The 27,422-nt window shown below is 46.8% G+C and overlaps 2 protein-coding genes across 3 annotated transcripts in view; both read left to right on the forward strand.

Moving 5' to 3' along the window:
- Positions 1 to 3,764: 3,764 nt before the first annotated feature.
- Positions 3,765 to 21,951, forward strand: TSPAN33 (tetraspanin 33). 2 transcript variants are annotated; one of them, XM_082399253.1, is made up of 9 exons: positions 3,765 to 4,125; positions 16,220 to 16,277; positions 16,938 to 17,065; positions 17,385 to 17,459; positions 18,575 to 18,670; positions 19,991 to 20,119; positions 20,520 to 20,681; positions 20,891 to 21,438; positions 21,470 to 21,951. In XM_082399253.1, exons 1-8 carry the CDS (start codon positions 4,024 to 4,026, stop codon positions 20,990 to 20,992), a joined length of 852 nt encoding a protein of 283 aa, XP_082255379.1. In that variant the 5' UTR covers positions 3,765 to 4,023; the 3' UTR covers positions 20,993 to 21,438; positions 21,470 to 21,951. The 2 variants fall into 2 exon arrangements, with proteins under 2 accessions (XP_082255379.1, XP_082255380.1); XM_082399254.1 differs by lacking the exon at positions 3,765 to 4,125 and adding an exon at positions 14,001 to 14,079.
- Positions 21,952 to 25,125: 3,174 nt separating this feature from the next.
- SMO (smoothened, frizzled class receptor) overlaps positions 25,126 to 27,422 on the forward strand; it is a 34,554-nt gene continuing 32,257 nt past the window's right edge. The window contains exon 1 of the mRNA XM_082399172.1: positions 25,126 to 25,224. The gene's annotated coding sequence lies outside the window, so the exon portion shown is untranslated. The remainder of the gene's footprint in view (positions 25,225 to 27,422) is intronic.

The raw sequence follows: 27,422 nt of genomic DNA on the forward strand, positions 1-27,422 counted from the left end.
GAGTGTGAGCTCCTCAAGGGCAGTAATAGTGGCTCGTTCATCTTCACATGCTTTTTTTTTTGCCAAGAAACAAATATTTACTGCGTGAATTTATAACTGATTCTGTTGACCTTAACTCACACATTAGGCTCACGCAAACATCCAAATTAATACATACAGACATATTCTAATAGACATTCTAACACACAATAAACACTTTTGACAGATATTTTTCTAGTTTTCTCCCCATATTCTTTCTCCCCTTCTTTCCTTCTTTTTTCTTTTTTTTTTGGCCACACCGCATGGTGGCTTGCAGGATCTTAATTCCCTGACTTGGGATTGAATCTGGGTCACAGCAGTGAAAGTGCCAAGTCCTAACCACTGGACCACCAGGGAACTCCCTCCCTTTCTTTCTTAAAAATAGAGCTTTGTTTTCCCCCCACCTTGGGGAAGTAGTACATTAGTTAATAATACTGTATTCCCAGACCCTTTGCAGTGAAGGTGGCAATGTCACCCAGTTCTGGCCAATAGATACTAGTAGAAATTGCTGGTAGACCATCTGTGAACACTTTGTGAAGGGGACAGGTATGTCTGGGTTGCACCTTAACCTAAATATGTAATCAAAGAGGGTCCAACCTCCTGAAAGGGGGATAAACTGTCAAGCTTCAATAAGAGTATACAATTTCCTATGCGATCTTCAGAAAATGTTCTGCTTTCTTCATTATATTTGTTTTAACTAAAATTGCTAACACTGCCAATCGTATTCTCATTTCATATATGCAGTTGTACTCAGTCATATTTCAATTGTCTAATAAATTTGAAAGGAACACAATCCAAAATAAATCCAATTAAATATTCCCTTTGCTTAGGCATTCTTGAGTTATTAATTCTTCTTAGGCTCAGAATAATCTTATCCAATTTTGTCCTTCTTATTGTACTAAAAGTTCTTCTTACATGAAAAACATAGGTAGATAATTTTGAAAACCCCAAATCTTGAGTTCATGTATGATCAGAGATCATTTACTATGTAACAAGAGATATCTGACCAATTTTAGACCCCCTAAACCATTCTGGACCCTACCTTTTGGAATCTCATTTCTTAAAGCACCCCAAAGTACAATTTCCTTAGTAGTCATCATGCCATCCTCAACTCGTTCCTGACTCCTCATCTTTGCTTACGCTGTTTCCCCCTTTAATTTAGCCAAGCCCTACCTCCTTTATAAAGCCTACTTCAATTCCTCCAACTCATTCAGCTAGCCCTCTTTCAATTCTTATTCTACTCACCATCATTACCAACAAATTTTCTAAACCTTCCCAAAGGAGATTTTAGCATGTTAGTATCCAACCAAAACTCCTTCAATAAAGCCACGTTTTCAACAATGAATACATTCTGAGCATCCCACAAGGAACGCTCTGCTGTATGCCAGGGAGACACAGCTACTGTCCTACAGGCATTGTGGACTGATGGCTTATTCACACCTGGGGCTCACTAGAATTCTCAAGTGGTCTACAGCGTAAACTGTAAACAATTTCAAGGCCCCCCATGATCTGTGTCCAATTTATTTTGCTAACTCTATCCCCCATTATTCCTTTTCTTTTGGTTAAAATAAACTGGGCTACTTGCCCAGTGTGTACTAAAACTGATCTCTGGGCAATCATCTAATAGAAACAATCAGCAGCTTGGTCTTTTTCTCAGTCCTCACCTCTCTAACATCTGAAAATGGGTATCCACCCTTCACTTACCCATTCACTCTTTAACCTCTTGTAAAATGGCTTCTGCCCACAACACCCCCTTCATACTAAAACTGATTTCCAAGTGGTCACCTTGACCTGTTAATGGCCAATCTTCCAGTAACCTGGCCTTGACTCACTTTTTTGACCCCTACCCCTGGTGCTCCTATCACCCCTATACTCCACCATAGTCTAGCCTTAGAGATTCTATCTTCCCTGTGGCTTCACGTCTATCCTTTCCCATCAGTTCTGTCCATTACCCCTAAATCAGATCCTAATTTCTGATTATCTAGACTATTAACAGTGATCTTCTAACAAACCTTCCTCTCTGCAGTCTCTTTCTCACTTTAACTGAAAAAAAAAAAGAAAGAAAAAAAAAAAAGCAGGTCTTACATTATTCCCCCTTCCAAACACTTATTCCCAAATCAATTAAACACTAACTCCCCAATCTGATATTCAAGTATTTCCAAGATTTTAACTCAGTTCAGCATGAATGGGCATCAGTCAACGTAAACTTCCACTGCTATACTCAGCATACCCTATGCTCCAGCCAAACCAGTCTGCTTATTTTTCACTAAACACACAGTGTGCTTTTGCATCTCCAGGCTCCGGTTCACCTATTGTCCACCTGGACTACCCTTCCCCTCCATCTCTGCTATTCTAAATCTTATCCTCCCCTAATTTCACTTCCCATGATATCTTTACTAACTCTCCACCAAATGTGTTATAGTTATTTGTGCAGTTATCATACTTCCTGACTGGACTGTAAATTCTGTTCAAATGATATACTGCTTTGAGTGAGCCCTTCTAGGTGCCAATCTGTGCTAAGTGACTTGCATGCATTATCTCATTTAATCCTCACATCAATGTTGTTAGGCTAGCACCCTCCACATTTAACATTAAAGAAAATGAGACTCAAGGAGATTAGGTAGTTTGACCAAGTCATGCAGCTGATGAGGTTGAAATCATTGTTTTAGTCCATTCGGGCTATAACAAAAATGCCATAAACCTAGTAGCTAACAACAGAAATGTATTTCTCAACAGTTCTGAAGGCTGGGAAGTCGAAAATCAAGGCACCCACAGATTTAGTGTCTGGTGAGAACCCACTTCCTGGTTCATAGGCAGCTGTCTTTTCACTGTGTCTTCACAGGGCAGGCAGGGTGAGGGAGCTCTCTGGGGTCTCTTTTATAGGGGTACTAATGCCATTCATAAAGGCTCCATTCTTATGACTTAGGCGTCTCCCAAAGGCTCCATCACCTAGGGGTTTAGGATTTCAACATATGAATTTGGGGAGAGAACCGATTCAAACATTCAGCCTACAGCATTCATGTTTGTGTCACGTAGGCAGCACAGTGTCCATCACCCGCACTGCTCTCGACCTGTGTGGGTCGGATAAGCGTGTTAAAAACTCTGTCTTCATGTAGATCAAGACAAATAGGGAGGTGGGGACTGAAACAGTAATGAATTAGGATGGCAGGATTCTTGGTGATGTTTCCAAATTTCCACTATTGGGTTATAGTGGTTTTGAAATAAGCATTTAAAATAAATAGTTGCTAAACAGGATTGCAGCTACTCAAATATTCTCAATTGTTATGTGTAGGTTAGTTTTGCCTCTCTGATTTTATTGTCATTCCCCCCCCCCCCCCACACACACACCCAGGGATATATCTATTCTCTTGCATTCCCACAGCTTTCAGCGCATTGCTCAACATACAGAGTACGTACTTGTTGATTTTAATGTATGTGTGTTTACATACGTGCACAGCAACTGGGTAGAGGACGTGGGTGCGTGATGCAGTGTGCATTCCTTCTCATCCTTTTCCCCTTGAGTAGCTGCAGCCTGGATGCTTTCCTTCTTGGGGGAGGAGGTAGAACCGCTGACCCTTTAACAAGTTGTGCCTCACAGAACAGGTGTCTCCCCCGCCTCTTGGAAAAGAGGGACGGTTGGATACTTAGTGACATCAGAGACCGACTAATGAGAAATCAGGCTTCGGCAGACGAGCCAATGGAGGTCGAGGGCGGGCCCGGTTTCCTGGGAGCCCGGCGGGCCGGGCTAGTCCTCCAGCCACAGCGGAGTCTCTGCCGCTCGCGCTGCCCGCGGCAGCTCCCGCGACTCCCGGCGGCGCCAGTAGCGGCGCCGTTCCCCTGCCCGCGCTTCTCCCGGAGGCACGGCGCGGGCACCTCCCGCCGCAGCGCAGTTCCCCCGCCGCTCGGGCTCCGGCCGTGGCACGGCTCATGCCTCCGGGCGCGGAGCGCTCAGGTGGGCCGGCCGCCGCGGGGAGATAGGCCCCCGGGGGCGGCGGCGGCTGGACCATGGCCCGGAGACCCGGGGCGCCGGCCGCCTACGGGGAGGACTTCTCCTTCGTCAGTCCGCTGGTGAAATACCTGCTCTTCTTCTTCAACATGCTCTTCTGGGTGAGGCTTGGGGGTCGTGGGGGCACCCGGGCTGCAGGGCACCCCCTGGAGGGTTGAGTGGGCTGCCCGCGCCGAGGAGAGGTCGTCCCCGGCTGCCCGGTTCAAGGCGAACGTGGTGAGCGGCACTGCCGAGTTTTCTGAGAAGAGCGTACTTTGGGGTAATTTATCCTAAGCAGAGACACCACAGTGGCTCCTTGTCTGCAGAGCGTGTTGGGGTGGGGGAGATGCAGGGGATTCAGTGCAGACTTCTGGGTATTCTCCTCTCGGCATCGGGTGAGGGTCTGTGTCAGGCCAGAAAGGTGGCTTTGAGCGGGAGGAGCGGGTTTTCCAGACCCACTGATACCTTCATGATTAGGGGATTTTTTCAGGCCTGGGGGCTGGGAGGCCCTCCTGGCAAAGAAAAAAGAGGAAGGAGGGAAACCCAAACCTTCCCTCTCCCTTACCTCAGAGAGAATGAGTTAAGGGGCTTTCATCTCTTCCTTTTGCAGGCCTCTGCTGCCCTTCCTCCCTCCAAAGGCTGAGAAAGGACAGGAAGGGCCTCCAGGTGTGGATGTCTTTCCCAGAACTGTCCCAAACTTTGCCCCACCTTTCTCAGGACCAGGCTCCATCCCAGGGAGTTTGACAGTCTTCAGCTTCTTTAAATAGACCCTATGTTGGGCTGGAAGTCCAGGGGTCCTTTCAGAATCTTCTGCTTGGGGCTGGAAGAGTAGAAAAAATATTGGACCGGGACTGCCTAGATTCTCATCCCCACTCTGCCATTAATTGTTAACTTGACTAACCTGGGCAATATGTTCACCTCTGTAGGCCTTAGTCTCCTCCTCCATAAAAATCCAGCATGATCAAGGATGCCAGAAATACTCTGCTGGAGCTGAGAATGCAGCTGGACCAGATCATGAAATGCTAGCTCAATCCTGTTTCAGGTCTAGAGAGTCCCTGAGCCTCTCTGGGTTTGAGAACATTGGGAGATCCACCCCCTTTCCCCAGTTTCTCTTCCAGCACCAACTACACCAGAGCTGCTGCTCTAAGAGCCCGTTATGCTTGCCCACCTCTGCCTGAGACCTACAGTTCAGACTTGCAGGAGGGAGGAGTCTAAAATACGTTTCCTAGGAGAGGGAGCGGACTAGGCAGCTAAGCCAGTTGCTGGAAAGGTTTCACAGGGGCCGTGGTGTGAACAGACACAAAGTACGTAAGTGCTAGCCCGTTGGGAAAAATGAGAGAAATCCCAGAGGGTGGTGATGACAGCTCATTCTCAGCCATTGTGCTGGGAAAAATGAAGTTTGAACTCCTAACAAATTCTGAGTTTTAGAACTGGAAAAAAAAAATTGGAAGACATCTTGTCCAGTACTCGCATCTTATATATGAGAAAGCCAAAGCATAGAGATGTTGTTTTATCCTAGGTCCAACAGCTGGTTAGTGAGCTTGATCTGGTGATTTTTTTCTACTGAACCACAGTGCCTCTAGGGGAAGTCCTTGGCCCAGATGGCTGCTACTGTGGCTGGGGTGTTAGCAGTATTAGTAGTTAACTAGTCAACACAAGTTTCATGGTGTAGGTTCTGTTTCAGCTGGAGGTCAGGCAAGAATGGAAGAAAATCTCACACTCTGCCAGGCTGGGGGGATGTCCTAAGGGGAACCCCCCACCTAAAAGCAAGTTCCTGAGAACCCTCTTACATGCTCACTGAGTGTCCCAGGCCAATGCACGCCATCCTCAGAGCCAGCACTAGCATCCCAGGGACCTCAGGTCCTCACTCTAACTTCCTCTATCAACCAAGCCTCTGCTTGCGTCTTCTTTGGAGCCTTTGGCACTTCACCCTTATCTGTGCTCCCCAGCTACAACAGCTGGGTGCATCTGTTACACTTGTGTTCTCAGTAATTTTCCTGGACTTCCCCACTCTACCCCACCGGCCTTTTGCCAGATAAATGACTTTGGGAGGTCGCAGCAAGGGAGAGAGTTTGGCTCCATAGACCCATTTATCTTGGTACAAATGCTTCATTCAAGGTCAGAGGACCTGGCTAACCAAGCTGGCACCATCCCAAATTAGAGGAGAGCCCCTTCTTGGCCCTACTTTAGACTCATAAGAAGTCGTTGGCACTAGAAATGGCACACTGAAGGACAAGAGGCCCAGTCTCTTTCTGGCGCCAACTTACTGTGTGACCCCAAGCCAATATATCTGTCTCTCTGTCCTTAAGCTTTCTCCTCTAAAGGAGAAATTTTTTTCTGCCTCTGTGAACTATTTAAAGATGAATACATCACTTTGGGGACTGTTTTCTTCCTTCAAGAGCTGAGGCTAGATCTAAGGATGCATCTTTTTTGTGTCCCAGTATCCCTGGGACATTGACCTTCCCAGGGGACAATACTCTTTTGGCATTAGTGCCACTTCTCCCCCCAGGTCCAGAGCCGCAGAGTTCGTTCCACACAAGGCCAGCTGGAGATGAAGAGCTGCTTCCCCAGACCAGGGGTCATTTGTCTTCCCATCCCCCCTTTAGGGACTGGTTAGTGTGGTTTCTTTTTTGCAGGCTTCCACCATCCTAATCAAATTCCCCTCTTCTGCTCAGGAGGCACCTGAGTGCCATGGCTGGGACTGTCAGCCCACTCCTTTTCCAGACAGAGTGCGTATTCTGGCCAGGTGCCGGGGAGCTGTGTATGGGTGGTGTTTGTGTCTGGGCCTGGATCACCTTGGGATGGTAGCCAGCATTGTCTGGGCTCATACTCAGTGGTGGCAGTGGCTATCCCTGCTGCTTCTCTAGGAGCCCTGATCCTTGGGGCATTTGGTGTCTGACTCAGAAAGCTCCTGGCTCCTTTGGGACCAGGACCTAGTCCACCTGTTCATGTTTCAAATCTCACGTCCCCTTTTGCCCAGGAGTTCTGATTTTCTCCCCAGAATTGTGCTTCTGGGTTACTGATTGTTAGGATCCCATGGCTTGGAGAGTTGCCTCAAGATCACAGAAGCTGTATTTTAGTCTTTCAGTTAAGAAGTAGCTGACTTTCTTTACCTCCCTGTATCGGACAGCTCTGTGCAGAGGGAAGAGAGTGGGCTGGTACATGCTTTATCATCTTGGGCGTATGTTGGCAGGAACATTATCAGTGCTGCCTACAGCAGCCATCTCCTTCCTTGCTGATCCTTTTCCCACCCTGGGCAGCAGTTGGGGTGGCTTTTGAGTCAGGCAAAGCCCAGGAGCTCAGATCTCCTGCCCCTGTGTCTCGGCTGAGGCTTCCTTAGTGGCGATGCCTCAGGGCTCCCATGGCACCTCGTACATATTTCGATTGTCAGATCTTTCTTTATCTGTGCTGCAATTATGTGTTTCTATTTTTCTCCCCCTCTAGACTTCAGGCTCCCGAGAGTAGAGACTGCCTTATTCACTTCTGGATTCTCAGTGCCCAGCTGTGTTTGGCAGAGAGTGGGTACTTATTGAATGTTTACTGAGTGGGGGATGAGAGAGCAGAGCCTACAGGGTGGAGGCATGATGCCCTTCCTCCCTCTCTCATGGACACTAGCATTTCAGGATGCAGCACAACGTTAAGTCCTCCAGCATTCCTGGTTGGAGTATTGTCCTGTGTTCTTTTCTGCAATGGGCCTGGCACCCCTCCCTCAAGCCAGGTCAGAAAAAATGGCAGCCATCCCCTCCAGCATCTCCCTCAGGGCCTAATTACCACGCACAGCACACGTGGACCCCCTTCCAGGTCTTCCCTAGGCTGATCCAGGCCTCTGGTGAGGTATCTTCTTCAACAAATTCACTTTCCTGCCTAGGACCGCTGTATTGGAGTCCCCAGGGCACTCAGGATGCCCCAAACCACCTGCAGCACTATCTGTTGTAACCTGGCTCAGAAGCCATGAGGAAATGATCAGGCATCAAGCCTGGCAAAAGCCCCTCCTGAGTGACAGGGTCCCTTATGCCCCCATCCCCCCACCACAAACACACACACACACACACAACTACTTAAATATGCTAGGAGACAGAGACCATTTCCTCCCCCATTTTTCCCCTCCTTTCCCTATAGACTAACCAGGCTGCAATAAATGAATTATAATTTTTTTATATATATAAATTTATTTATTTATTTATTTATTTATTTATTTATTTATTTATTTATGGCTGCATTGGGTCTTTGTTGCTGTGCACAGGCTTTCTCTAGTTGCAGCGAGCGGGGGCTACTCTTCGTTGCGGTGCGTGGGCTTCTCATTGCGGTGGCTTCTCTTGTTGTGGAGCATGGGCTCTAGGCGTGCGGACTTCAGTAGTTGTGGCTCGCGGGCTCAGTAGTTGTGGCTGCGGGCTCTGGAGTGCAGGCTCAGTAGCTGTGGCGCACGGGCTTAGTTGGTCCGCGGCATGTGGGATCTTCCCAGACCAGGGCTCGAACCCGTGTCCCCTGCATTGGCAGGTGGATTCTCAACCACTGTGGCACCAGGGAAGTCCCTATCACATTATTTTTATAAAAACAACAATAACAATACCAAGAATGAAGACAAGAACCACACTCTTTGCTGTCAAGTCACATGCATGCCTTCTTAACTCCCCAGATAGCTCTATTTGCCTTGTACCAAGTAGAAAATCATAAACTTCAAGCAGCCTTTAAAAAGAGTAAAAGAAAAGCATCTCTTAGAGTCTCGATAGCAGGCTGTGTGTCAGGCTGGTAACTCCAGGCTGTGAGATTGCGTGTTTATACTACTTTGAGCACTTGTGAACTTTCCTTCCTCATTTATACCCTTGGAAAACCTTTGGAAGGAGCTAAAGGGTTGGCCCAGACATTGGAGAGGAAAGAGCCCTGTGGACTCCTCTACTCCAGCAGGACAATTCCATCCTATCCAGAGGGAGAAAGCCAAGAGCCAGTTTCACACGGATAGTTGCCACTTCAGAAACCCAGGAACAATGGTGGTGCCAGGATGACCACTGAAGGACCAGTGTGTGCAGATCCTGGGCAGTGAGAGAGGAGGCCCTACTTTAGGGCTAGCAGGATGTGATTTCTTTGACTTCATCCAGAAATAAGGATAGAAAGGACTGAGAAGCTGGAGGTACAGACCCCTCCCTCCCAATGTCCCTCTGGGAAGGGACAGTGTTTTGATTCCCATGCAGGGAATCACTCTACTCTCAGCTGTTCCCCACTGCCACCTTCAGAAGAAGAGGGAAAAAGATTTATTCCAAAGAAGAGGTGAGGACTCTGAGACACATCCACCCGGTTCATGCAGACTGGACTTTAGAATGTGGAAGGCGGACAGGCCGGGCTTTCTCTCGGTGGCTGGCGGGCCCTGGGTGGCGATGCCCCGTCTGCCCCTTTCAGGCGCCCTTCCAGGGACTTCCCTCTGGGTCCTGCAGGGCCCTCCTGATGCTGTTTTACTTCCCCCTGCCTGAGCCCCGCCCAGTCTGGAGATTACCCGCTGCTCACCCAAGATAACTGCAGGCAGCTCCTTCCCACCTCACATGATGCCTGGAAGTGAATACACATGTCCTGGTAGGAGGCAGAGAGGGAGGCAGCCATGTGACCATAAGGCTCTGGAGCCATGTGGACCTACATTCCAGTCCCTCTTTAGCCACTCACTAACTGAGTGCGTTCTCCCAACATCAGTTCTATAAAGTGGAGATCCTAACACCCTCTTGGGGTTGTGGTCATAGTATACATACAGTGGTTAGTCCGGTGCCTGGCCCTTAGCACTCAACAAAAGGTAGCTGTTACATCGTTGTTAGAATTGGCTCCTAGAAGTCACCTGTTGGGGATGGACTTGGAGAGCTAGGATGAGTGCTCCTCCTGACGAGTGGCAACTAGGTGGGGATTAGAGTCTAGGTAAGGACCAACCTTGAGCCTGACTTCCTTCAGCCTTGAACACTCTTGCTCACATTCCTACTGTTAGCCAGAGGGAGATGACAATTAATGGCATCTTTATATTTTATAGTTTACAGAGAAGTTTCATATATATCATAGGAACAGAGACTCCACTGTTGTCTTTAAGGACCTTCCCTAGGTCCACTCCTCAGAGCTTTTCACACTGCATTGGTCTTAAGGTACAATCCAGTGAAAATGGATTCCAACAGCTAATTTGCCTGTAATTATCGGCATTTGAGCATTAGAGCCAGGAGAAGAACTCTTGTTCAGGGCCTCAACTTGGGGCCCTATAACCACTTATCTCTTAGTACTGATGGCCGTGAAGTAGTGTCCTAGGGGCTAGAATAAGGGTTTTCCTCACATCAAATCATAACTGTCTTTTCCTGATTTACAGAAAAAAAGTCAAGATAACGGAAAGGCTTTTCTCCATTTTCTGTTTTCTCCCATCTTCTCTCCAAGACAACAGCTGCTTATCTGCCACCAAGTGCAAGCAGAAGGCAAAGGGAAGAGGACAAGTAGCAACAAACATTATAGAAAACTAGGAAACTATTTAGAGTATTGCCATATTATTTTATGAGATGCAGAGACATACGTCTAACAGCTGAATCATCTGTTAGTAAAATTGTTCCTTATTTCTATGATAGAAATTAGTATGTCATGCTTCCTCACATGACACATTGAGAAGAATACATTATCTGTGTAATATTCCTGTCAAAAATATGTCGTCTGAATCTAATTGGGAAGAAACAATCTGACATCCAAATTGAGGGACATTAAGCCAAACGACTGGCCTGGACTTACCAAAAAAAATTTCAGTGTCAAAAGAAAAAATATCAGAACATGTGTTGGCAAGGATATGGAGAAATTGGAACCCTGTACATTGCTGGTGGGAATGTGGAATGGTGCAGCTGCTGTGAAAAAAGTTTGGCAGTTCCTTAAAAAATTAAACATAGAATTACCATATGACCTGGCAGTTCCACTCCTGGGTCTATACCCAAGAGAACTGAAAACAGGTATTCAAACAAAAACTTGTACAAGGGGACTTCCTTAGTGGTCCAGTGGTTAAGACTCGGTGCTTTCACTACTGTGGGCCTGGGTTTGATCTCTGTTCGGGGAACTAAGATCCCACAAGCCTTGTGGTGTGGCCCAAAAAAAAAAAAAAAAAACCTTGTACATGGATATTCATAGCAACACTATTCACAATAACCAAAAGGTGGAAACAACCCAAATGTCCATCAGTGGATGAATGGATAAACAAATTGGGTTCTATCCATACAATGGGATATTACTAAAGGAGACTTGATCACTAAATGCATGATCCTTGACTGGATCCTGAACCAGAAAAAAGGGGGAAAAAAAACAGTTATAAAGGACATTGCTGTGATAATTGGGAAAAGTTAAATATGACTGTAAATTAGATAGCAGTAGTAGCATATTAAAGCTTCAAAAAGAATCTGATATGTCAAGGTCGTATAGTGTACACCAACAGAGCACTGTTAGTGCCTTGTCATCTGAACAGTTTTAAGATCCACTGCCATATGTTTTGGTGTAAGCAGAAATCACCCTGATTAAAGGTTGTAAAATTGCATGCAAGTGAATCCCAGTTTAAGAAAATATGATATTAAAAAGTGTGGATTTACAAGACTAACAAACTGAGGGTGACTATTTTTTAAATAGATTTCATTTTTTAGAACAGTGTTAGTTTTACAGAAACTTTTGAGAAGATGGTACAGTGACTTCCCATATATCCCACATCCAGTGTCTCTTTTTATTAACATCTTACATGAGTATGATACATTTGTTACAATTAATGGCATTATCATTAAGGTCCATACTTTATTCAGATTTCCTTAGTTTTTACTTAATGCCCTTTTTGTGTTCCAGGATCCCATCCAGGATATTGAATTTCATTCAGTTGTCATGTCTCCTTAGGTTTTTGTTGGCTGTGGCAGTTTCTCAGAATTTCCTTGTTTTTGATGACTTTGACAGTTTTCAGGAGTACTGGTCAGACATTTTGTAAAATGTCCCTCTATTGGAACTTGCCTGATGTTTTCTCATGGTTATACTGGGGTTATGGGTTTGGGGAAGGAAGAGCACAGAAGGGAAGTGCCATTTTCATCACATAATCTCATATATCAATGACCTCTGTTGATGTTGACCTTGATCACCTGGCTGAGGTAGTCAGGCTTCTCCACTGTAAAGTTAGTCTTTTCCCCCCTTTTCCATACTGTTCTCTTTGGAAGGAAGTTACTATGTGCCGCCCACACTTGGAAGTGGGGAGTTATGTATGCTCCACGTCCTTGACAGTGCAGTACCTCCATAAAATATTTGGGATTCTTCTACATGCGGGATTTGTCTTTTCTCCCCCATTTATTTATTTATTAAGTCATTTATATCAGTATGGATTCATGGGTATTTATTTTATATTTGGGGTAGCAATTCCATACTCTTTTTTTTTTTTTTAATATTTATTTATTTATTTATGGCTGTGTTGGGTCTTCGTTTCTGTGCAAGGGCTTTCTTCTAGTTGTGGCAAGCGGGGGCCACTCTTCATCACGGTGCGCAGGCCTCTCACTATCGCGGCCTCTCTTGTTGCGGAGCACAGGCTCCAGACGCGCAGGCTCAGTAATTGTGGCTCACGGGCCCAGTTGCTCCGCGGCATGTGGGATCCTCCCAGACCAGGGCTCGAACCCGTGTCCCCTGCATTGGCAGGCAGATTCTCAACCACTGCGCCACCAGGGAAGCCCCCATACTCTTTTATTTTGATGTCTCTTTGGCATAGCCACACGAATGTGGGGTTTTGTTTTTGTTTTTTGTTTGTTTTTGAGTATTTCCTTACCTTCTGGCACCACAAGATGCTCCAGGCTTATCTATTTCCCACCCCAGTCCTAGGATCAGCCATTTCTCCAAGGAGCCCAGGGGATGGCTATTTTCTTTATAAGGTGATTACTTACCTTACATAAGGATAAAGGTACTGGTGCGTGCAAATTATTTTATATAATTTGATTGACAACTCTTCAAGAACATGCCTTTGGCTGGACTCAGCTATTTTAAAAACTGTCTAGCTTTTGAAAGTTTCCAGCGAGGCTTCATTCTAGCCAGAATATGAAAAGCTATTCTAGGAAGAGAAGTGTCTTTATCTCCATTCTCATCATGAAAGGAGATCATTGGTGATATTGGAGGATGTCATGAGATTTTGTAGCAAAGACTGATATATTGTAGACAGTACCTGAGACTGGAAATGGGGTTTAGTCCAGATATTGCCACGGCACCCATGTGCATTTGGTCAAATATCACTTCCCTCTTTTGGCCTCATCTGTAAAAAAAAGGTGAGTGGCTGAGTTCATGTCTAAGCTTCTATTCAGCTCTAAAATGCTATGCTGTTAACAGCAGCAGCACTAACTTTGGAATGGCAGCAGCTTTGAGGAATTCAGGGTGGGAGATGTGGGCAGGAATAGAAGTGTGAAAGGGCAAGCTTGACTGCAGGATAAAGAGGCAGATCAATGACAGAAATGCAGAATTTTAGAGTTAGCTAGTGAGTTCCAGGTAAGCAGTATCATTAATGATCATATTCAATATTAATGATAATATTAATGTCTTAATCTTGTTTTTCACATAGCCAGCACCTACTGCTCTAGATGCCTGGCTGAGTGTGCTTTAGGCTTGTGGTTCTCGAACTTGACTGCATGTTGGAATCACCTGGTATGCATTCAGAAACACTGTTGCTGGGTTCTAGTGCCAGAGATTCTGATATACTGGGTTTGGGGTGCAGCCTAGGCATCAGCAGTTTTTAAGTTCTCCTCCGTGCCCCCCATTCTAATGGCAGCCAAGGTTAAGAAGCACTGCATTAGGCTCTAGATGCTCTTGCCCCGTCCCAGGTAACGGATGCACCTCCTTAAGGGCAGGGACCACATCTTGCTCATCTTTGCAGTCCTCAGAGTATCTCCTACGTAACAGCTGATGAATTGGATTTGGATAGTGTATGAGTTTCCTATTACTGCTGTAACAAATTGCCACAAACTTAATGGTTTAATATAACACAAATTAGTTTTCTCATAGTTCTGAAGGTCAGAAGTCCAAAACAGGTCTCACTGAGCAAAAATCAAGATGTCAGCAGGAATGGTTCCTTCTGGAGGCTCTAGGTAAGAATCTATTTGCTTGCCTTCTCCAGCTCTTAGAGGCTGTTCACGTTCTTCAGCTTATGGCACACACTGCAAACTCTGCTTCTGTTGTCATACATATCTCCTCCTCTGACTCTGACCCTCTTGCCTCCCTCTTATAAGGTCCCTTGTGATTATATTGGGCCAACTGGGATAATCTCCCCAGTTGCAAGGTCCTTAACTTAATCACATTGGCAAAGCCCCTCTGGCTGTGTAAGGTTACATATTCACAGATTCTGGGAATTAAGAATGGACATCTTTGGGAGGACTTTTCTACGTACCACAGATAGAGACAGAGCAACTGCTATAATTACAAGCCCACCCATGGAATGAAGTTACCCTGTGACACATGGCATCTCTTTACTTTTCCTTTCTTGTTTTAGCTGTGTTAGGATTTAATCAGAGACCGTCTCTGTGGAAAGTTATACACCTTAGTGAAAATTTAACATGTGACAAAACAGTGAGAAGCCTGGGAGCAACAGAAGTAAAGAGCAGATACATATTTTTTAATGATTCAGTAAAGTGATATTCAGAACCGTAATTGGCTGTGGTGAGTTTTAAAGGGCAGACAGAGATGCCCGATCACTCTGGCAAAGGGCTTGTGCTTCCAGGCCTGTGGGGTAACCGGGATCTCGGTTGTGTGGTTTCCTTGCCTCCCACCAACTCCCCCTTGCTCCCTGAGCCTGGCTGTGCTGTGGGACAAGAAGCCAGCTGGCACCTGCAGCCCCTCACACAGCTCTCTCTGCAAGCAGCTCCCTCTCTCCTGGACAAAGAGTGTGAGGGCCAGCACATCACACATCTGGCCCCGAGTCAGAGGCGGCGTCAAGTGATTGGGGACCAAGGAGAAGGGGCTGTGTGTACAAGCCGAGAAGAGTCCTGAAAGGCGCGGTTTTAGACAAGGGTTTCCCATTTCCTGCTGAATGCACCAGCTGGTAGTTTCCCAAGGAAAATGTCTCTCTACTGAGGGGCTAGTCTGACCCTATTACCTGCTATAGGTGCTCAATTCCCTTCTCCCACCAAAGCCCCAAGATGGTTTCTTCCCAGCTGGTCTCTGTCTTGCAGGACAGTGGAGTGCAGCCAGCCCTCTCCTTCACCACTGAGTTGGTCAAGTCCCTGCTGCTGAGAACTCCCTCCAGCCAGAGCTTGACCCCCGCTATTGCCATGGTGACAGCCAGCTGCTTCTTAGCACCAGCCTGGGAACTGGGCACAAAGGAAGGGTGGCCGAAGGATGTGCACACTGGGCCACCCTGCACTCCTGGAGGCATAGGGCGGGGCATAGAGAAGGCCCCTTTAGGGAGCGCTGGTGGTCTCGGATGGGTTTGTTCTCTCAGAGAGAAGCCAGGAAGTTTGAAAGGTCTAAACTTCTCTGTTCCACACTGGAATCAGGGTTTAAAAAGATTCCTTTGCAAGGTAGTTCTGCTATTTTACACCCACGCATTCATGTGCAAGCATTCTTTCACACTGGTTTGTACTTTCATTCTTGCATTTGACACCATATTGACCTCCAAGAGGGTTAGAGACCTGGGAGCATCTACTCAGGCCTGCTTCAGCTTTAAGACCTCCCCTTTGATGTAGCTGGATTCAAATTCAGAACTTCACAGTTTCTATGTGACCCTGGGCAAGTTAATCCTTAGCAATGATAGATAATATTTATTATCAGGCATTGTGTTAAATGCTTTCCATGCATTCTTCTATTTCATTTTCACAGTAATCTTATTAAACGTAGTTGTTTTAAATTACCATCTTCAGATACAGAAACTGAGGCTCAGAGAGTTGTCCAACACAGACCCAGGTTCAACTCACTCCGAAGCTCATGTTTTTAACTGCTATTCTGTTTTAACCTTGCATTGCCTTAATTTCCTCATCTGTAAAATGGGGATAATCGCTGCCTCACAAGATAACCGTGTTGTGAGGATTAAATGAGATAATCTTGGTATAAGCTTTTCATGGAGGTAAAGCACTGACAGATTTTATCAATAGTATCGCCAGGGAGGAAAAAGATGCTCATTTCTGGGTCCAGGAAGAGTCGTCCTCCTCCTACTCTGCGTTAAGGTTACTCACGGCTCTCAGGGCTCCCTGATTTCCAAAACCTCAGAGTGTGGCTCCTTCCCTGTCTCCACAGGTGATTTCCATGGTGATGGTTGCTGTGGGAGTCTACGCTCGGCTGATGAAGCATGCAGGTGAGCTGTAGGTCCCCGTCCATCTCCCCGTGACTCTTCTCTGCCTCTTTCAGCCCTGGCCTTTCAGCTCTCCTTCCCACATAAGCTCTGGAGCTATAGGGGGCAACCACCCTCTAGCCAAATCCTAGAGGCTTACTCCAGCAGGCCATCCAAGCCAGTTCACCTGGATTTCCCTGAGCTCCCACGAGTCTTCTGAGATCTGCCTGCATTTTAGGCTTAGGAAGTGTCTAGGGAAGAAGGTAGGCTTCTGGGTGCAAAGAGTAACCAGGGGCTGTAGCCCTTCCTTCGCTCTGTTCCGGAGTTAACTCAACCTCCATTCCTATTCCTCTGCACAAAGTCTCCAGGAAACGGAATCTGCAAAGCCAATGAGCCTAATGCCATTCTAATTCTTTTCTGGAGCGAAAGTGGTCGCTCCTCTCTTAAGCCTGGGAATGAAGGCTCTTACTTTTTGTTAGTTTCTCAAATTAAACACCACAAACCCTTCTGGGCCCTTTGTGTTCTCCCCATGGGAGGGCAGTACTGCTTCCTGTAACCTTCCCCCAGCCACACTGGAGAATCCCCCACCAGGGGAAGAGGACAGTTTTGGGGGTACCCCACTCCCTCCCTGGTACCCCCTCAGTCGGCACCAGACTCAGACTGAGAGGCAGCCCCCTCCCCCAGAAGCAGCACTGGCCTGCCTGGCCGTGGACCCTGCCATCCTGCTGATCGTGGTGGGCGTCCTCATGTTCCTGCTCACCTTCTGCGGCTGCATCGGCTCTCTCCGGGAGAACATCTGCCTCCTGCAGACGGTGAGTGGTCAGGGGCGCCCCCAGAAATGCCCTGGCCGCCTCCTCCACGTGCCTCTCATTCCTGAAACCTTTCAGTTTCCTTTGTCCCTCTCTGCCCCCAAGGCCTGTGCTGTGGACTCCTCACTGTAGAGCTCAGCCCAGATGACCCAGCACAGGGTGACCACCCCCAGGACAGCGTCCCAGAGGCAGCTGCCTTTACTGTGTGTGGGGCACCTAGGAGGAAGTGCCCTGTGGCCCCCCAGTACTCGCCATGGCCCTGGAAAGAACTACTGCCCAGCATGGTAACAGACTGTCTCCCTTTTCCGCCTGTTCCCCACAGTTCTCCCTCTGTCTCACCATCGTGTTCCTGCTACAGCTGGCAGCCGGGGTCCTGGGCTTCGTCTTCTCAGACAAGGTAACACTGGGAGTCACAGGGCCTCCTCAGATGTGAACCAGAGGGAGGAAGGGAAGGTTCCTGCCCGTGCTTAGCCTGACTAATTAACCACAGTGGTCCTTGCCCTGAGAAGCATCGGCCTCTGAAAGTTATCCTTAGGGATGAATGAATGGCCTTTAAAGTTGCCATATTTAAAGAGGATTTCAAGATTGTAAGGTGTTTTCCTCTGACAGTCTGAGAGGCCAACAGGGAAGTAAATTCTATGAACCGAAAGTTAAAATAGTTTGTAAACTTTAATGGCAAATGATTGAGTAAAATTCACTTATCAAGTGGACCACAGAACGTGAAGAGCCTTTTATTTCTTTTAAAAAGTATTTATTGGGATGAACAAAAGTAAGAAAAGGGGGAAGTAAACAACACTTTGAACAGCTCTTACCATATCTGGAAGTGGTCTGCCATTCAGTGACAGCCCTTTTAATTAAGAACCAGAATTTCTTTCCCAAAGGGCAAATGATTAGCAGGGGCAGAATATAGGACTATGGATAGGAAACTTTGAGAAAAGTAATGAAGCAGGAAGGAAGAGACCATGGTAGAACTATGAATTTGAGAGCCACTGAGTTAATTCAGAATGTCCTAGTCCTTCGGGCTTAGTAAAATCCTAATATGATACAGATCTGTTGAGTCTAAAGAGATGCAATTCTCTTATGTCCACTAGAGGTCAGTGCCTCAGCTCAGTAAGTCCTTTTCTACTAAATACTGCACCCACCCCCGCCCCCGGACACACACACACACACACACACACACACACACACACACACACACACTAGTTTCGCTGCTTTGCATCAGTCAACAAGTATTTTGTGTAATAATATTCAGAGATAGATAAATATTGGATTATCTTGAAATGTGGCTCTGAGAAGAGGCAACAGCAGGACCAGCATTTTTCTTGCCCACAGGTACCTGAGGGCCCAGGGATGCACAGCCTTCGGAATTGGCCATCTTCCATCACTAGGACTTGGTTCTGATTTCAAGGCTGACTTAAATAAAGAAGGATGACCACAGTCTATTGCTATTTCTGCAGGGAGGAGCAGGTTAGGGGTTAGTCCTGTGTTCTGATTCCCTCGTGTTTCTGGCAGGCACGGGGGAAAGTGAGTGAGATCATCAATAATGCCATTGTGCACTACCGAGATGACTTGGACCTGCAGAACCTCATTGATTTTGGCCAGAAGAAGGTATGGGCTAAGGGGGGGGGGGTCATCTAGTGGTCCGGGAAGCTGTGGGCAAAAGTTAATGCCATCCCAAGAGACACCTCACCCTCATCACCTGCCAGGTAATGGATTCTGGGAAGGGGTCTGGCAAAAAAAACCCGTGTAGCTTTAAAAGTACTTTTAAGGGCAAAGAACAGTATATATAGTAATCTACCAATTGTGTAAAAAGAGACAGGAAAATATGTATTCATGTTTGCAAAAGGAATCTGGAAGGATATGAAGGAAACCATTATAAGTGGTTACTTATAGTGGGAGGGGGAACTGGGCAGATTTTTTAATATTACCAATTCAAAAGTCAGATTTTTTCAATTGTGGTAAAATATACATAATATCAAATTTACCATTTTTAGGTGTACAGATCTGTAGCACTAAGTACATTCACATTGTTGTACAACCATCATCACCGTCCATCTCCAAAACTTTCTTCCCAAACTGAAACTCTGTACCCCATTAAACACTAACTCTCCATTTTCCCCCTCCCCCTAGCTCCTGGCAACCACCGTTCTATGTTCTATCTCTATGAATTTCTGTCTCTATGAATACTGTTATTTGTCCTTTTGTGACTGGCTTGTTTCACTTAGCATGTCTTCAAGATTCATACATGTTGTGGGATATGCCAAAACTCCTTCCTTTATAAGGCTGAATGATATTCCATCATATGTATATACCGCACTTTGTTGATTCATTTATCTTTTGATGCACACTTGGGTCACTTCTACCTTTTGCCTATTGTAAATAATGCTGCTATGAGTCAGAACTTAAATTTGAAACAAAAGTGCTTTTGAGACCAGTGCTGAGTTCCCCTTCGCTTGGTGCAACACTCTTGATTTGGATCCTGTTTGCTTTCATGGTGTAATTATGGGCCCACAATATTGAAGAGCCTCCTCCTGTGCTTTCTCTATATTAAGGCAAATGTTTGTAGCACTGATCCTTTATTTCAGCCAGTATTTTTGGAACATATACTTTTGCCAAGCTATATGCTATACAGGACTGCAAAACCAGAAAGTGCCCTCAAGGAGCTCATAGTTGAGTGTGTAAAACAAAATATATATACAACAAGTTATAACAAGACATATAAAATGATAGAAATTAAGAAGAGAAAACTTCTTCAGGGGAAGGTCACTGAGAAGCTTGAGCTCCAGGTTCCAGGTTGTGTTTCAACACAACGTGAACTTGCAAGTGCAAGCTTGCCATAGACTTTTGGTTGCTCTGAGAGTTCCCCTTGTCACCTCAGTGTGGGGATGGGGGTGGTAATTTTAACCCCTGTGGTGGGCTTTGTTGCAGTTCGGCTGCTGTGGAGGGATTTCCTACAAGGACTGGTCCCTGAACATGTACTTCAACTGTTCGGAAGACAACCCCAGCCGTGAGCGCTGCTCTGTGCCTTACTCCTGTTGCTTGCCTACCCCCAACCAGGTGAGCACATATCCCACCTCATTTCCTCCTGCAGTGATCTGAGTTACTTTCTGATTAGGGCAGCTGCTATTGGGAATCTCCATCCCCTGGTTTAGCCAGTCAATTTTGTAGGACAGCTGTCAGATGTTTTTCTTCACTCCAATCTGATGGCTCTGTTATCTTGCACTCCTGTAGCCCACTTGGGGGTTCAGAAGGCACAGGTCTCTAAGGCAAGGAGAACTGGACTCAGACGTCTCAGAGGAAGGGAAGTCTGCATTTAGCAACTTCCAACGTAGCATCCTCCACATATATTCTCTAACAATTTAGGAGTTTAGGAAGGGTGGGAAGCCCATCAGCTAGGGCCCCAAAGAAAAAGTTATTGGAATGGAAGTCCCACTTGGCTTTTCAACTCTCTCCCCAGGCAGTGATCAACACCATGTGTGGCCAAGGTATGCAGGCCCTTGACTACTTGGAAGCTAGTAAAGTCATCTACACCAATGGCTGTATTGACAGACTGGTCAACTGGATACACAGCAACCTCTTCGTACTTGGTGGTGTGGCACTGGGCCTGGCCATCCCCCAGGTAACTTACCCTGTAAAACTGTGGTCCCACAATTCTGTAAAGACTCCTTTGTTTGGGGGAGGGCACCTGGGGCTCAGCTAGGGTGTCAGGCACTAACGTTGCTGAAGGGTAGGAGATGTGATGGTGCCGAATGCACTGGGAAGATTGAGTCAGAGAAAACAAAGGCATCACTCATTGCTGAGGACCCAATTCCTTCTCACCTTTCCCAGCTGGTGGGAATCCTGCTGTCCATGATCCTCGTGAGTCAGATCAAAGATCAGATCAAACTACAGCTCTACAACCAGCAGCACCGGGCTGACCCATGGTACTGAGACTCCATCCTGCACCTCCTCGTTAGGGCAACAGGCGAGCCTCATCAACCAACGGCAGTGGTTACAGCTCTCAGCACCACATGGAGACTTGGGTTCCATGCCCACAAGCGACGGCCCAGTGGGAAGAAGCAAACTCCAGACGCCAGAAGGCAGGGTACACAGGTGGCTCAAGTCTGGGAAGGATGTGCCTCCTCTCCCCATCCTAGCTCTCAGCATTGTCATTTTGTATTCTTTCTACCCTCCACCATTTGGGTTTCTGTTCTTGTTTTGTCTGAGCAGATGCTTGAGCAGCAGCAGTGGCACAGAGTTGTGGGGGCAACAGGCTTTCCACCGAAGCGCCGCAACTGACAGACCTGCTGGGGCCGCCGCTGAGCTTGCCGCCAGCGCGCCCTGCCTGCAGTCCGGTTGGCATGATACCGGCTCCAGAAGGGAAGGGAGTGGAGCAGGCAGTGAGCAGAAGGGAAGGGAGTGGAGCAGGCAGTGAGCGTGGGGGTCGGCTGGGGACAGTCGTATGTGCTGGGGAGGAGTGGAAGACCATGTGTTTACTAACTGCCTGTGCCGCCATCCTCCCAGGTAGTCAGAGTGAGCTACATCCTGCTCCTCCCTCATTTCCATGGAAACGTGGCAGCAACTGCAAAGGGTACAACAAGCAGCCAAATTCACCCCGTCTCCCCTCCTTTAAAAAATGTCTGGAACCATGGTCTCTATCTTCTGCAGCCAGCAGAGGTGGGACTGAGCCATACATCCCCTTGAACTCCACCCCTGTATGGCCCTCGCTCTCCAGTAAGTGGGTTTCTTTTTTTTAACCTTGTTAGTGTGCAGAGAACGAGAGGTAACACCACCCCCCCCCGCCCCCCATTCCTCTGCACCAGAGCTCAGTATTTCTACAGTGTAAGCAGGGATCTTGCTGGGGCTGGGGGAGCCAGAAATGGCAATAAAAGTTTGTTGACCTGGGCTAACCTGGACTCCATGAATTTTCCATTCTGGCAACTGGGAAGGGAGGGGTAGAAGGGCCCGGCCGATGGGCCCTCCCTCCAAGAGGGGACTGGACACTCTCCTAAACGCTACCGTACTTCCCCGGCCCCACCACTCACCCCAGCTCCCTCTAGCAGATGCACCATTCCCCTCCCACAACCCCGCTCCCTCCAGTCTAAATTCAAGAGATTCCCCATTCGCATTTGGGAACGGCATAATTTTATCCCCAAACCTGACGTTAATTTTTTTTCCTAACTAAAATAATTTGCTACCCAAAACTTTCCGGATGGGTTAGGGAAGGATACGTCTGTAAATCACGGTGTAGCCCTCTCGCCGGGAAGGGAAGGGGGGAGGAGTGGGGGGGAGGAGTGAGGAGGAGGAAGGCCATCTCTTCACTCCCAGTCTAGACCCTCTAGCCCTCTCCTCCATCTTTATCTGAAAGAGCTGGGTACCGCGGCCCATCTTGCTTTAGTGAAGACCCAGAAAAAAAATTTACAGCCGTGCGCAGGGCTTCCTCGCGCGAAGAAGAGCGGGCGAGAGCCGATAGCGGGGAGGCCCGGCTGGCGCGTCGCGGGGCGGGGCCGGGGCGGGGCCCCGGGGCGCCGTGGGTGGTCCCCACCCCCCGCGGCGGCTGGCCCGCGCCTCCCCCACCCCGCCCGCGAGGAGGGGCAGGGCTGCGTGACCCCACTTCCCGGTGAGTGTTCCCCCAAGTCTCCTAACCTAGCTCAGCAGTCGGGAAGCTCAGACTAGGGCCTTGGCCTGGCCGGGGAAAGATGGGAGAAGCCCTACCGCGCTGGGCAGAGCCTAGAGTTCTCTCCCCGCCCCCAGTTTCCCCTAAACCAGCCTTCTGCTCCTGGGAGGGCGCCTTTCCAGCAGCCGCCTGGGGCCCCAGCCAATGTTTAGCTCCAGCTAGTAACAGAACGGAAAGAAAAAATAAAATCTTTTCTTTTAAAAAGTAAGGGCCTTTTATTCTGGGAGAGAAGAGTAAAAAAGCGCGCTTTCTTAGTGCCAGAGAGTGGCATTTTATGCTCCTTCATTTGGTGGTGCGGAGCAGGAACTCGGTGTTAGGGAGCTGGGGTGATGCAGCTTCCCGGTTCACCGATTTTGAGGAGCTTACCTGATAGGGGGCTGTTTAAGCCCTTTTGGAGGAAAAGACCAGGAACGCTAGTCTGCAGAACCAGGATTCAAATCCAGATTTTTTGAACTCCAAACTACACTTTTACTTAAGTCTCTACTGTCTCTCACTATCTAGCCTTCTGGGCTTGTATTGATACAAAAGGAGTCGGGAATTTCCCACCAAGTCCCAGGCCTTAAAAGACCCTGAGCTTTAAATGTTCAGGAGCTTATAGTGCAGTTCAATGTTTTTACCTAGATTCGTTTCTCAGTGTCTTTTTAGCTTTCTTTCTCTTTGGCCTGATGCTGGGAGAGAAAATGCCCAGTTTTTTAAAGGTTTCTCAACATTATTTCACGTTTCAATTTAATTTGCTCCCTGAATTTCTATCAGTTTAAAAACCCTAGTCTCAGCATGTGGGGTTAACACCAGTATCTTAGAACAGCTATCAAATCTAGGCCTCAAAGGTCGGTGAGTGGAAGAAGATTCTTGGGGCAGTGGAGATCAGGCTGGATGAGCAGAAGTGGACAGAAAGGGCCTGAAGGAGGGTGAAAATTTGTCTGGCATGACATGGCAAGAAAGGTACCCCTACGGTCTGTGGGCCTCAAACCCTGCAATTTAAACAAGGACTTGAGTCCAGGAGTGCAAATTTTGCAGAATGTTCAATGAAATTCTAATTTCCTCTGTATTTGTTTTCTATTGCTGATGTAACAAATTACCATAAACTGGGTGGCTTAATTCAACACAAATTTGTTATTTTACAGTTTTGGAGGTCAGAAATCTGAAATGGGTCTCACTGAGCTAAAACCAAGGTGTGAGCAGGGCTAAATTCCTTCTGGGGGCTCTAGAGAATCCACTTTCCAGCTTCTAGAGGCCATTTGCGTTCCTTGGTGCCTGGCCCCTCTTTCCATCTTTAAAGCACATAACTCCAGCCTCTGCTTCTGTGGTCACATCTCCTTTTTCTCTGACTTTGACTCTCCTATATCTCTCCTGTAGGACTCTTGTGATTAATTTGGGCCCACCTAGGTTATCCAGATTATCTGCCATTTTAAGATTCATTTTTTTTAAATTTTTAACTTTTTATTTTATATTGAAGTATTGTTGATTAACAATATTGTGTTAGTTTCAGGTGTACAACAAAATTATTCAGTTATACATATACATGTATCTGTTCTTTTTCAAATTCTTTTTAATTTAACCATATCTATAAAGTCCCTTTTACCATGTAAGGTATATACACAGAAGTTCTGGGATTAGGACATAGACATTTTGGGGTGGCTCTTATTCAGCCTGTCACATCCGCTTCCCACTACATGCATGACTTAAAGGTGGGGGAGATGTAGATATGGACTGTTGTTGGATATTGGCAAGAGTTTGACGTAGGTGTTGTCTGGCCTTCATTCTAGTAATTACCTAACATTTATTGTGTGCTTGCTGTGTGTCAGGTACATATTTATTACAAAGTTTGATATGTGGGTCCTTTACTGTTTTCTAACTTGTTCTCATCCCAAAGACCAGATTTGTTAACAGGGCCAGGGACCAATTTCAAAAAAGGGGAACAGCGCAGCTTCTTCCCCCAGAAGAGTTCTTCTGGTCCATTACTCTAAAAAGGTCAAGAACATTTTGTAAACCCACTCCCCACCCCCAAAAAAGTTAAGAGTAACTAGATACTCCAAATTGCCATAGATAAAACCCTCAGAGATGGATAACCACACTGTAGAACTGAGGTTGGAAGTTAAGCTCTAGAGTCCTCACTACCATGCCAGGGACCTGGTCAAGCAAACAGATGAATGGAATAGCATAGAGATTCCAGAAGAGTTTTTAATCATCAGTACTCACTGACTAGTAAACAAGAAGCAACACAATGATGAGAGGAAGGGGTAATCACTAATAAAAGTTGTTAGGACAAATGGATTACATTACAGAAGAGGAGTAACTCAGATTCATATCTCACATCATACACTGCAGTTCATTCCAGAAGGTAAAAGGATATTATAAAGCAAAATGAACAACAAAAATGAAAATCAGAATATTATCTGTCTCCTAGCTGTCGAGAACTAGAGTGGACAGCTTTTCAGTGCATCTGCCCAGCTCACAGGGATTCTTCCTTCTTTGGAAACTGGCCCCCTACCACCAAGCCATAAGGGTGAGTCTTGAGAAGCCATATTTGTACTATAAGACCTGGTCTCCTGGACAGAACTGACTGGATCAGGCTTGGGCACTGTATTAGTATCCTAGGGCTGCTATAACAAAGTATAGTTGACCCTTGAACAACGCAGGGGTTAGGGGCACCAACACCCCATGTAGTCGAAAATCCTGAGAACTTTACAGTTGGCCTCCTGTATTCACAGTTCCGCGTCTGTGGATCCAACCAACCCTGATCATGCAGTACTGTAGTACATATTTATTGAAAAAAATCCGTGTATAAGTGGACCAGTGCAGTTCAAACCCATGTTGTTCAAGAGTCAACTGTACCACAAACTGGGTAGCTTAAAACAGAACTTATTATCTCACAGTTCTGGAAGCCAGAAGTTTGAAATCAAAGTGTTGGCAGGGCCGTGCTCCCTCTGGCCTCTAGGACAGGATTCTTCCTTGCCTCTTCCAACTGCTGGTAGCCCCAGGCATTCCTTGGCTTGTGGCAGCATAACTGCAGCCTTTGCCTCCATCTTCACGTGGTCATCTTCCCTCTGTGTCCGTGTCCCAATTTCTTCTTATAAAGACACCAGTCGTATAGGAATAAGGGCCCACCCTACTGCTGTATGACCTCATCTTAACTAATTACATCTGCAACCACCCTGTTTCCAAATAAGGCCACATTCTGAAGTACTGGAGGGTTAAGGATTCAACATATCTTTTTTGGGGGAACACAATTCAACCCATAACAGGCATCTAACCTAAACTGTGCCAAACGGAGTTCTCTCTGTGGGACTTTGGAATTGAAAATGAGATTCTAGTCACAGCCTGGCCTGACTGGTCTGGTGGAGAAAGAAGAAAAAAGGAATCTGAGGCTCAGCTTCTTACACCTTATGGACTAGGTAGCAGAGAAAGTCTATTTACAGAATGAGCAGAATGAAACAGATTGGGGGTGTGGCAGAGAGGCAGAGAAAAGGGAGCCGAGGAAGGATAGTCCTGGAAGCAGCTTTCACTGTGGTCCTACAATGTTTCTGCAGCTCCACGACTGTCCTCCCTTGGATTCCCTGAGATGCTCTGTGTGCTTACAGAAAAGCCTGCTTTGTTTGCTTAAGGAAGCTCAACTTGGTTTCTGTTGCTTACAAGCAAAGCTAATAGCAAAGCTATAATCACAGTAAGATGCTATATTAGTTTTCTATTGCCGCTATAACACCTCACCACAAACTTAGTGCATAAAACTACACACGCTCATTATCATGCAGTTCTGTAGGTCAGAGTCTGATATGGGTCTCATCAGGCTAAAATCAAGATGCTGGCAGGGCTGCATTTCTTCGGGAGTTTCCAAGGGAGGATCTCTTTCCTTGCCTTTTCCAGCTTCTTGAAGTTCCGTTCTCCCATCTTCAAAGCCAGAAACAGCAGATCAAGTCCTTCTCACCACACTATCTCTCTTGTTTTCTGCAGCTGGGGAAGGTTCTCGGCTTTTAAGAACCCATGTGAATAGATTGGGTCCACCTGCATGTTCCAGGCTAACCTCCCCACCTCAAATCCTTAACCTTAATCACATCCATCTGCAAAGTCCCTTTTACCATGTGAGGCATCATATTCACAGGTTCTGAGGATTAGGATGTGGACATCTTTTTTTTTTGGTCTGCGTTGGGTCTTCGTTGCTGTGTGCGGGCTTTCTCTAGTTGCGGCGAGCAGGGGCTACTCTTCGTTGTGGTGCGAGGGCTTCTCATTGCAGTGGCTTCTCTTGTTGCAGAGCATGGGCTCTAGGCACGCGGGCTTCAGTAGTTGTGACTCGCGGGCTCCAGAGCGCAGGCTCAGTAGTTGTGGCGCACTGGCTTGGTTGCTCCGCGGCATGTGGGATCTTCCCGGACCAGGGCTTGAACCCTGCATTGGCAGGCAGATTCTTAACCACTGCGCCACCAGGGAAGCCCCAGCATGTGGACATCTTTAGGACCCATTATTTTGCCTACCACAGATGCACAGTAAAATATATTGTGACCAGTTGTAACAAGATAGATGGCTGAGAGCTTAATGATCTTTCTTTGTATGGTTTCTTTTTCCTGTAAAATTTCTTCATTTTACATATTTGAACAACTCGGTCTGAAGCCTTGACCTCCTGAAGCTTTTTATGAGGAACACAGGGTCAATTCTGCCCAGATTCAAGGACCTTTATTTAGCTGCCTTCTCATAGCTGAAGCTTTAACTGTC

The sequence above is a fragment of the Balaenoptera borealis genome (assembly GCF_965194805.1).
Source record: "Balaenoptera borealis genome assembly, chromosome: 7".
NCBI lineage: Eukaryota > Metazoa > Chordata > Mammalia > Artiodactyla > Balaenopteridae > Balaenoptera > Balaenoptera borealis.

Excerpts from the sequence above, each read along its gene's own strand:
- TSPAN33 (XM_082399253.1), top strand. The coding sequence starts at position 4,024 with ATGGCCCGGAGACCCGGGGCGCCGGCCGCCTACGGGGAGGACTTCTCC. Across the intron at positions 20,120-20,519 it reads GCTTGCCTACCCCCAACCAG|GCAGTGATCAACACCATGTG; the intron begins GTGAGCACATAT and ends CTCTCTCCCCAG. Across the intron at positions 20,682-20,890 it reads TGGGCCTGGCCATCCCCCAG|CTGGTGGGAATCCTGCTGTC; the intron begins GTAACTTACCCT and ends CACCTTTCCCAG.